General features: G+C 41.6%; 1 protein-coding gene across 1 annotated transcript; it reads right to left on the reverse strand.

The window, feature by feature from the left end:
* Nucleotides 1-276: 276 nt before the first annotated feature.
* Nucleotides 277-8,365, reverse strand: LOC103124855 (uncharacterized). Its single transcript, XM_060200784.1, has 3 exons — nt 4,991-8,365; nt 3,692-3,883; nt 277-935 (listed from the first exon to the last, which is right to left on the reverse strand). Exons 1-3 carry the CDS (start codon nt 5,466-5,468, stop codon nt 277-279), a joined length of 1,329 nt encoding a protein of 442 aa, XP_060056767.1. The 5' UTR covers nt 5,469-8,365.
* Between the last annotated feature and the right edge of the window lie 3,171 nt (nt 8,366-11,536).

An 11,536-nucleotide genomic window follows, 5' to 3' on the forward strand; every position in this document is an offset into this window, starting at 1 on the left:
ATACTAGCCACAATACAAAACTGCATGTAACAGAAAAACAAAAATAATTTAAATCTGATAAATAGCTTAATAAATAAATAAATATACACATAAACAAGGTCACTGTTTGAGATGAGTGTCAACAGCTAAACACATATTGAAGAATAAATACTCTTAAGTACATTTGACAGCATGATTCATCTTGTCATGATCACACAGGATGAGATACGATACGACAGAACTTATGGAAGTGTGTTATTCCTAGTCAGTGAGAACCAGTTCCATGTTGCACTAGACTCAGTCCTTACTCCTTAACTTTTCTTGTAACTTGGTTGATAAAGAGAAGGCTCTTATGATTTCGACCCTAACAATCTCCCAGGCACAAGGACTGTACTTCTTCTCTCGAAGATACATAGTGATTCTTTGGAAGTATCTCTTCATGGCCAGTATGGAGTCCTTCATCCGGGGAGTCTGCTCCACTCTCACCTCTTGTGTCTGACAGCCTTCCAGGACATTCAGCTGCTGATGAAGTTCAGCACAGAAGCTGTTGAGGAGGCCCTCATCCCAATCAGCAGAAGAATGCTTGGTGCTGAAGAGGTGGAAGATCTGCTGGAGCATTTCATGGAGAACAGAGAGGGCATGGGCCTTCTGGAACTGCTGGCCATCAAACACCTCCTGGGGCAATGCAAAGTCATGTCTGTCCTTTAGGCAGGAGAAAGGAGGGAGTCTCCTCATCTGTCCCAGGAGAAGCAAGGGCCTCCTGTTAACTGGAGGATGGGACTGAGGTAGGTCACAGCCCAGACCGAAGATGTAGCTGCAGCTAAGCACCAGCAGAGCCTTCAGGAAGAGAGAAGATGGGGCCATGAGGGCTTTGCAGATGCTGCTTGCTGGTCTGTCTGAGGTGGGTAACCCTATGAGCCCTGGTCTCCAGGTCCTCTGAAGACCTTCTCTTATGCCTGTGCCTTAAATAAGGAGTGAACTAGTTTCCATTTTCTGAATGATGTCTTTACTTTCTATTTCAGTTTTTGGTTTCCTTTATGCACTTTATTTATTTATTTTTTGTCATTTGTTAATCTTTATTTGATAGACAGCCAGAAATCAAGAGGGAAGGTGGTAATAGAGAAGGAACGAGATAGAGAGACACCTACAACACTACTTCACCACTTGCAAAGCTTTCTGTCTGCAGGTGGGGACCAGGGGCTCGAACCTAGGTCCTTGCACACTGTAAAGTGTGCGCTCAACCAGATATGCCACCACCCGGCGCCCTTTATACACTTTCTACATGAGTTTACCTTATACACTTTCTACATGGGTTTACATGGATTTGGGTGATTTCACTTCTAGACCAAGGGAAGTGGAAGTCGGTCCTGTCCTTCAGACACGAGAGGGAGGGGGTGTTTTTCAGCTGTGTCAGAAGCATAATGACCTCTCTCTTTTCTGGGGCATGGTCCTGACCATAAGAGCAGGCAAGGATGGAGCTGAGCATTACTCCTGTCATAAGTAAGAATTGGGGGTGTGGGGGTGGGTGGGTGGGATGGGACATAGTCTTTTGGTGGTGGGAATGGTGTTTGTGTACACTCCTAGTAAAGTGTAGTCATATAAATCACTAGTTAATTAATATGAGAGGGGAAAATTAATTGTATGTCTCGAAGTTTTTAAAACACAGACTGAATCTTTTTAGTATATAGGCTGTGTATTTGATATGCGGACTCTCTCAAATGCCTAGACCAAGTGGATCAGAAGCAACCAGTGGCACAGCTACATACAAGATACTGGGTACTATACAGCAAACTCTGACAAAAGGACTTTTCAAAGTTAACCCAATTACCAAATAATGTGATGATAACATTAACTATCAATTGTCTTTTTGAACCCTAAGACACTATAGAGCCTATATTTCCCCCAGTCCTGGAACCTTAGGATAGGGCCCACTTTCCCACATGCCTCTCCAAATCCATATCAAATAATATTGCATCTGCTGATTGCAACATAATCAGTGCAAATATTGCCACCTCAACATGCTTCAGCTCAGACTGTGCCCAGAGACTTCAGGTGTGGAATGACAACCCTTCAGCTTCATTACTCGGGTGAGACCTTTCCTTTCATAGTATTCTCTAATTCCATCCCAGGTGGTTTCTAACAAAGTCCCAAAACCTAGATATAGACCAGGTTCTGTGAGAGAGAGCATATGTTCACACATATCCATAAACTAGTGGAAAATATATACCTGAAAGCAAAAGTACACTAGAGTTTGCAGTGAGTACCCCCCTAACACTTCCTCTCCACTATTCCAACCTTTGGGTCATGATTGCTCAGCAATTTGTTTGGCTTTGTATGTTAAGTCTCTCTTCAGCCACCAGGTTCCAGATGTCATCAGGATGCCAGCCAGGCTTCCCTGGAGGGAAGATCCCACCAATGTGCCCTGGAGCTCTGCTTCCCCAGAGACCCACCCTACTAGGGAAAGAGAGAGGCAGACTGGGAGTATGGACCGGCCAGTCAACGTCCATGTTCAGCGGGGAAGCAATTACAGAAGCCAGACCTTCCACCTACTGCAACCCACAATGACCCTGGGTCCGTGCTCCCAGAGGGATAGAGAATGGGAAAGCTATCAGGGGAGGGGATGGGATATGGAGATTGGGTGGTGGGAATTGTGTGGAGTTGTACCCCTCCTACCCTATGGTTTTGTTAATTTATCCTTTCTTAAATAAAAAATAAATTAAAAAAAAGTAAGTAAGAACTGAACCATTGCGAATTTCAGTGGTTCCTTTTTCTGCCGCGAGGGGGCGCGCAAAATAAGGTCTTTCAGCTTCCTGGGTAGTAAGTAAATGTAAAGTGGTTGTTAAATCCTTTGATGGCGCTTTAAGTAAGGTCTTTTAGCTTCCTTGGTAATGAGTAAATGTCCTGTGTGTTGTAAAGCTCATGGGTATTTAGATACTCCAGCTGGAATTTACTAATTTTTGAAGGAGACATTGAAACAATCTGAAATTCAGAGCTGGATGTAACTCACAACTCATATGCTGGATGAATTGACTTATTATTATTGGATTGAGACCGTAAAATATTAAGAAACTGAGAGGGTAGGAGTAGACAGAGAAGGAGAGAGACAGCTGCAGGCCGACTTCACCACCCTTGAGGCTTTTTCTCTGCAGGTGGGGACCAGGGGCTTGAACCCAGGTCCTAGCACATTGTGGTGTGTGTGCTTAACCAGGTGAGCTACCATCTAGCCCCTCTCCCATGCTCTCTCCATCTCTAATGTCCTATGAAATAGAATACAAAAAAAATACACATATATATGTATGTATGTATGTATATGGAGAGAAAGAGAGAGAGAGAGAGAGAGAGAGAGAGAGAGAAGTGGATAAAAAGAGGAACGGGAAAAAGAAAAAAAAACAATTATGCCAAGAGCAGTGGATTTCTTGTGCCTGCAGCAAGCACTAGCGATGATTCTGGTGGCAATGAAAAATGTAAATATTATTTTTTAAAAAGTGCATGTGAATGGAGTCTGTTCCCCGTGCCTCTAGCCCAGTGCGCGGCCGGCGCTGCAGGCTGCTGCCCTTTCTGAAAGCCCTTGGCGCTGCATGTGCGCGAGTCCCCCGCCGCTCTGTGGCCCGGAGCCCCGCGGCGGCTCTGGAGGGAACCACTGGCTGAAGGGCCGCAGCCCCGAGCACTGGCGGACGGGGGCGGGGGGACGTGTGCTGCCGCCTCCACAGACACATTCCCGGGGCTTCTGGGCGGGCGGCGGGCCGAGTGCCAGTGTGAGCGACTGAGCGGAGCACCGAGCGGAGCGTGGAGCCCAGCACTCGCTCCAGGGCGGCTTTGCGGGCGCGGCCAGCAGTGTCCAGGCGCCGTTGACCTGCGAGGACCGGAGACCGAGAAGTACGGACCGTGGCGGGGACTTTGTAGCCTGAGTGCGGGAAGGGGGCGGCAAGTTGGAAGTGGAAACCCAGCCTGACTCTGTGCGCTGTCCCAGCCTCCTCAGTGTTCCCAGTCTAAGAATGGGGGGGGGGGGGGGGGCTGGCGGTGGTGCAGCTGTGGAGACCAGGGCACCTGCTGGGGACAGGGTGCCAGCCCCACTGCCCGCTTCTGGAGCCGTGAAGCAAGTACTGTGCTGACTTTGTTTCTCTGTCTCTGCCTCCCCTCCCCTGTACCCTCAATTCCTCTTTGTAGTATAAAGGGAAGAGAGAGGGGTGGGGAGGGAGGGAGAGTTTGAGATAAAACGAGAGAGAGAGAGAGAGAGAGAGAGAGAGAGAGAGAGAGAAAGAAAAATCCAATAATAGAGCAGGAAGTAGAGGTGGCCAGACCGTGGTACAGTGGTTAATGCAGGCACTGTAGTGTCCAATGACCTGGTTCCAACACATAGGTCAAAGCCTTCTTAGTTGTTAACTCACTAATGAAAAGAAAAAGGATCCTCTAGGAACAGTGGAGTCAAGCAGAAGTGAAAACTGGTAGAAATAATATTAATAGGATTCTTAACAATAATTTTGAATTTTAGCAAAAACCAACATCTCTGCCACCCCCCCCCCCCAAGTTACTTAGGTAGATAGCATCTAGGGGAAAGTCTCAACTGTAAAGCATCAGTCTTGCATGCCTGATGCTCCCAGTCCTATCCCTAGAACCACATGAAGCTGACTGGTATCATGACTTGGCTCTCATTTACTATCTCCTATGACAGTCTGTATCTCATGTTACAAACAGAATAATTCTATTAAAAATTAAAGATACATACATATGCACACATGAAGAAATAACAGAAGCAGACAATATCATGTCAAAACTCTTTATTTGAAGAAAATCGATTATGTACTTCTTAAGCACATTTTTATTAACTCAAGACATACTATACATATTTATCTAAGCAAATGATTTTCCTTCCAGATTGGTCAACTGGTCCAAAAACTGGACCGAGTTACTTAGAGGGAGGGGCTTAATAATTCTAATACAACTGATTAGAGAATGTCAGATCTATAAACTTGCCAGCTCTTCATTAAGGATTGTTACATGAGGAAAAAGCGTGCCTCAATTTCACTTCTGACAATCTCCCAGGCACAGGCACTGTATTTCTTTGCTTTCAGGTAGATTTTAATTCTCTGGAAGTACTTCAGGGCATCAGTTCCCACCGACGGACAAGCCAGGCTTACTTCCATTTGCTCCAGCTGTTCTAGGCTGTCATAAAGGCTAGAGAGGAGCCTGTCCAGGAGGCTGTTGTTCCAAGCAGCTCTGCTGGCTTCAGTGTTAAACAGCCTGAAGACCTGCTGGAGCATCAACTTCTGGAAACAAGGCCCTTGTGCCATGTGGATTTGGGTGATTTCTCCTCTAGACCAAGGGAAGTGGAAGTCGGTCCTGTCCTTCAGACACGAGAGGGAGGGGGTGTTTTTCAGCTGTGTCAGAAGCATAAGGATCACTCTCTTTTCTGGGACATGGTCCTGACCATAAGAGCAGGCAAGGATGGAGCTGAGCATTACTCCTGTCATAAGTAAGAACTGAAACATTGCGAATTTCAGTGGTTCCTTTTTCTGCCGCGAGGGGGCGCGCAAAGTAAGGTCTTTTAGCTTCCTGGGTAGTAAGTAAATGTAAAGTGGTTGTTAAATCCTTTGGTGGCGCTCTAAGTGTTCTAAATTCTTGAGTAATGAGTAAATGTAATGTGATTGTTAAAGCCTTTGGAACGTTTACAATTCCTGAGTACTTTAATATTCCACCTGGACTGGAACGGGCGTTCACGCGCCGGTTGAGCGAATTTATGACTAAGCGGAAGGACCTGTGTTTGAGTCCCAGCTCCCCATCTGCAGGGATAACTTCACAAGCTCTGCTGAGGCGGGGTTTGGGGGGAAGAAAAAGGAAAAGGGGAAGGAAAAAAAAAAGGAAAAGGAAAAATGGACGCCAAGAGCGGTGGATTCCTAGTGCCTACACCAAACCTCAGGAATAAACTTGGTGATAATAAAATAGAATAGGGGTTAGGGTTGGGCGGTAGGACACCAGATTATGTGCAAGGAACCACGGAAGGATCTTGGTTTGAGACCTAGGCTTCCCACGTACTGGTGAAGCAGGTCTGTTTCTCTCCCTCTGATCTCAGTTTCTCTCTGTTCTATCCAATAAACCGGAAAAGATGTTCGCTAGGAGAAGTGGATTCTAGTGCAGGCACAGAACCCCAGTGATAACACTGGAGCAAAAAAAAAAAAAAAAAAGGTAGGAAGGAATAAAGAGAGTAATCAAGCCGCTGGAAGCAGTGGATTCATAGTAAAGGCACCAATAAAAAAGAAAAAAATGTAAATCAATGTTATATCACTCATAAAATTAAAATTTAATAGAAGAGTAACAGAAAAAAGAGAAGGATGCATACGGATGATCTCATAGACAAACGTTGAAAAACAAGATAAGAAGGGAAAACAATAAGCAGAACTTGGGACTGGAGTTGGTGTGCTACACCAAAGTAAAAGACTCTGGCGTGGGGGGTAGTGCTCAGGTCCTGGAACATGATGGCAGAGGAGGAGCTAGTGGGGGTTGAATTGTTATGTGGAAAACAGAAATGTTGCATATGAAGAAAAAAAGAAATTTAATATTAAAAATGAATACCAAGCATAAAAATTTAAATATGTTTAAAGCTTGAAATACAGCTATGTAAAAATATTCTTACATTAATATAAAATATTAAGCCTAAAGTGTGAAGCTGTCTTTAAATCTTACAATCATACCTTCATTAAACTTTTAGTTTTGTTTACACTATACATTATACCAAAACAAGACAATGTAGTTTTACTTTCCAAGTATAGTGGAAGCAAACTAAGATTTCTTTACATGAGTTTACTGAATGGCCTTGGGAATAGATCAGTTGGTAGAAGGCAGAATTTCTGGGCTTGATTCCTTCAGGCTCTGGGTTCCATCCCCAGTACCACATGCAGAGAGTGGTGCTCTGTGTTCTGATTCTATTTCTTGTGAAAATCTCTTTATTTTAATTGAAATCAGTGAGATAATCTTTAAAATTTCTTTATAGGGGATTAATGTTTTACATTCAACAGTAAATACAATAGTTTGTACATGCATAACATTTCTGTTTTCCACATAACAATACAACCCCCACTAGGTCCTCTGTCATCCTTTTCTAGGACCTGTACTGTCCCCCCACGCCCACCCACCCCAGAGTCTTTTACTTTGGTGCAATACACCAAACTCCAGTTCAGGTTCTACTTGTGTTTTCTCTTCTGATCTTATTTTTCAACTTCTGCCTGAGAGTGAGATCATCCCATATTCATCCTTCTGTTTCTGACTTACTTCACTTAGCATAATTTCTTCAAGCTTCATCCAAGATGGGCTGAAAACGGTGAAGTCAACGTTTTTTAATAGCTGAGTAGTACTCCATTGTGTATATACACTACAACTTACCCAGCCATTCATCTGTTCTTGGACATCTGGGTTGCTTCCAGGTTTTGACTATTACAAATTATGCTGCTAAGTACATAGGTATACACAAATCTTTTTGGATGGGTGTGTTTGGTTCCTTAGGATATATCCCCAGGAGAGGAATTGCAGGATCATAGGGTAGGTCCATTCCTAGCCTTCTGAGAGGCTGCTTCCTTCCAGGCTGCTCTCCACAGGGGTTGGACCCATTGACATTCCCATAAGCAGTGCAGGAGGGTTCCTTTGTCCCCACAACCTCTCCAGCATTTGTTGCTGTTACCTTTTCTGATGTATGACATAGTGAGATTTTTAAAAAATATTACTTGTTTTCTTTTGAGTGAAGTGAAACATTTATCTCTAGAGAGTCATGACAATCTTAAAAGAAAACTTTTATTTAACCCAAATCACAGAAAATTCATTCACAGGAGTTCCTGCTTTGATTGTATTGTTAAAAAAGTAAAGAAGGTGTTCAATGATTTGTTGAGTTATAATGTTGTACACTAAACATATTATGTTTGTAACCAGTGTTACCTCAAAGAAAATGTATTTATAAGAAAAGGACAAATATGAGTATTATGTATAAACAGTGAGGTTATTTGGCAGGGAATATCTTTTCTTTTTCTTTGTTAAGAATTCTATAAATTATGGATTCTCCCCAAATTTAATTTGCAAGATTCCCTCTTTAAGACTGTGATTTGTATGAGCCAGGACCATTACTTGTCATTATTTAAAATTTTGCTATTTCCCTAATCATGACTGTTTTTTAACATTTTCATTTCAAAATATTGCAATATACATGGTCATCTTGATTATTAGAATTGATCCCTTGTTTACCTTTGTGCTTGCTATAAATACTTTTACTTTAGCCCTAATGCTAATGCAGGAAATTGTTTTTAAATTAATGTCTTTTTCTGTGACTGAAATATCTCCTTTCCCATCACCAGCTCCTGTCTGTTTTTAAGTTTTCTAATCTTTATGACTTCATTAAAAAAAATCTGTCTTCAAAATAAGTGTCAGTATGACTGAACTGCAAGTAACTGAAGGGGAAGAACTATTAATCTCAACTGTACTCTTGACAGTGCAGACATTTTTTTATGTGTGAGGGAGACCAGTCTTTTTTTTTTTCTGAGTATAAATCTTAAAAAAAATTTTTAATTTATAAAATGGAAATATTGACAAGACCATAGGATAAGAGTGGTACAGTTCCACACAATTCCCACCACCAGAACTCCCTATCCTATCCCCTCCCTTGAAAGCTTTCCTATTCTTTATCCCTGTGGGAGTATGGACCCAAGGTCATCATGGGATACAGAAGGTGGGAGATCTGGCTTCTATAATTGCTTCCCCACTGAACAGGCTGAGAGACCAGTCTTTAACAGAAGCTGTATGCCATAATAAATGTGGAGGAGTGTAGCATATGAAAATCCACAATATCAAGTTTCCTAAGGTGGAAGTTGGGTTATGTCAAAGTGACCACTGGCTCAGGTTCTTAAAAAAAAAAAAAAAAAAGAACTCTATCAGATGAATAAACATGTGTATGATGTTAGAAAACATTTCTCGGGAGTCGGGCTGTAGCGCAGCGGGTTAAGCGCAGGTGACGCAAAGCACAAGGACCGGCATAAGGATCCCGGTTCCAACCCCGGCTCCCCACCTGCAGGGGAGTCCCTTCACAGGCGGTGAAGCAGGTCTGCAGGTGTCTATCTTTCTCTCCCCCTCTCTGTCTTCCCCTTCTCTCTCCGTTTCTCTCTGTCCTATCCAACAACGACAACAACAATAACTACAACAATAAAACAACAAGGGCAACAAAAGGGAATAAATAAAATAAAATATTGAAAAAAAAAGAAAACTTTTCTCAACACTTTGTCATTGATATTAGTGAGAACTATTTTTATAGTGCCTCATTTGAATGGAATTATGACTGTGGCTTAGGTTTGGTCTGGGGTGTTCACTCCTTCCTAGAGGATGACATAGACTGTAATTTAATAAAGGATTGCTTATTCTGTGACCCTGCTCTCCCGAAAGCCCAGCAGTGGGATGGGGAAGACAATAAAAGCTTCTGGCACAATGTTAATCACTCTCTGTGCAGGAATGAAGCAGTGCGGTCTACCTTTTTCTTTGTCTGACACTACCACCTACATACATACAGCCAGCCATTTCTCTAATAGCATCCTGGCCTTATCTATTAATAGGGAAAAAATAGCTCTTATTTAAAATAGGGTATCTTTGATACAGCAATATCCTTGACATCTTCAAGGAAATGAAATTATGAATCAGTACAATGACCAGTTTATTTTTATGATTTTTACAAATCATGCAGCTAGTGACTCATTTGTAGTTCTGATAGCTACAATTGGAAAGCTCCACCTGATTCTACTGAATGAAACCTCCTTCGTGCTACCACACGTGCACCAGACCAGCCCTTCACCAGACTTTAATCCATCTTCAAAATTGCAATCTTATTGCTGCCTAAATCTTGATAGTTTCTCTACTGGCTTCAGGGTCACTGATAAGAGATTCCACACAAACTAATGTCCACTGGGAGCTTTCTGCAGGATATTAAAAACTTGGTCTCTAGACACTGAGCTTGGTCTATACCAATATGGGAACGTAACAAAATTTATACTAGTGGGCATGAGTGTTTAGAAATCAAATGAGATGTTGCATATGTATATATTATTCAAACTCATCCAACTTTATTTTTCATATTTTATTTGAAAAATATATTTTTCAGTAGGCTGAGATATAGGTCCTCTTACTTTACACATATAATTAACAATTTACTCATCTTACCTGCAAAGTTGTCCTACTTTTCAACTGTGAAAATTAAAAATGAAAATATGGGTTTGTTCATAATATTCTGACGGCTCTAATCTAAAATTTATTTGAATTTTATATTATTCAAAATATTCAAACTTATTCAAATATAAGCAGTATCAAAGTGACTTAAACCTGGCCCACTATATGCTTTTTCTAAATATGTACTTAATTAAGATCTGAAGTTGTATTGCTCAGCCTAACAAGACAGAGGAATTACAAAAAAAAAAAAAAGAGAGAGAGAGAGAGAAAGAGAGAGATAAGAGGAAATGCCTGCTAGGTGATTTGGTTAAGGAATGGTTTCAACAGTTCTACAGTACATGTAACCATCTTTAATGAATACCTAGTCTTTTGTTGTTTGTTTAGCGAACATTCATTCAGTCAAATATATGCCAATGGAATACTAGAAACAGATACTATCAGGATAGAGTTAAAAAGACTCATTTTCCAACATGAATTTATGGAAAGCTTGATCAGATTGTACTAGGAAAGCAAAAAGCAGTATCACATGAGATGAGCAAATACTGGCTCAGAAATGCACTTATAAAAATTGGAAAATAAACCAACTATTTCATGGTCCCCAAGTTATCAGCTACAGAAAATTAGAAAGTAAAAAGGAGGAGCGGTATCGGCCTGTGACAAGGTGCAGTAAAGTATTGGATCCTCAAGCATAGTGTTCTCAGCTTGACCTCCAGCAATGCACGTCAGATTGCTGTCCTAGTCCTTTCTGTCTTATAAATAAATAAACCTTGGGGGTGGGGGAGAGAGATCCGAGTGATGTGGTAGAGTGTGGTGAAGAGGCCTGAAATTAGAGAAGGTGATGAAACATTTAGTTAAATACAAATCAAAAGCATCAAGTGCAATGGAAAACAGAATCCTTCTGGGGTGCTGGCATACCTGGTTAAGCTCGCATGTTACAATGTGCAAGGACCCAGGTTTGAGCCCCCAGTCCCCAACTGTAGGGGGAAAGCTTTGTGAGTGGCGAATGAAGTAGGCTTGCAGGTGTCTCTCTCCATCTATATCACCTACTTTCCTCTTGATTTCTGGCTCTCTCTATCCAATAAATAAATAAAGATAATAAAAATAAAAAATAAAATAAAATAAAAAACAATCCTTTTTCAGCAAGAAAAGCTTGAAGAGAATAAAAGACAAACAGGGCAATACCTCCTTAGCACATCAGAATTTGCACCAAAAAAGTACTATCAATAATACTGTGTAAAAAATATAGAGACCATAGCAAAATTGTCCCCCAGAAGGTCAAAATGCAAGAGACAAATTTAATTTCAAATATTATTTGACTGACCCTGCATTTGTATAACTGTAAGACGGGGAAAAAAAATCAATGCAAACA

The sequence above is a fragment of the Erinaceus europaeus genome, chromosome 10 (assembly GCF_950295315.1).
Source record: "Erinaceus europaeus chromosome 10, mEriEur2.1, whole genome shotgun sequence".
Classification (NCBI taxonomy): Eukaryota; Metazoa; Chordata; class Mammalia; order Eulipotyphla; family Erinaceidae; genus Erinaceus; species Erinaceus europaeus.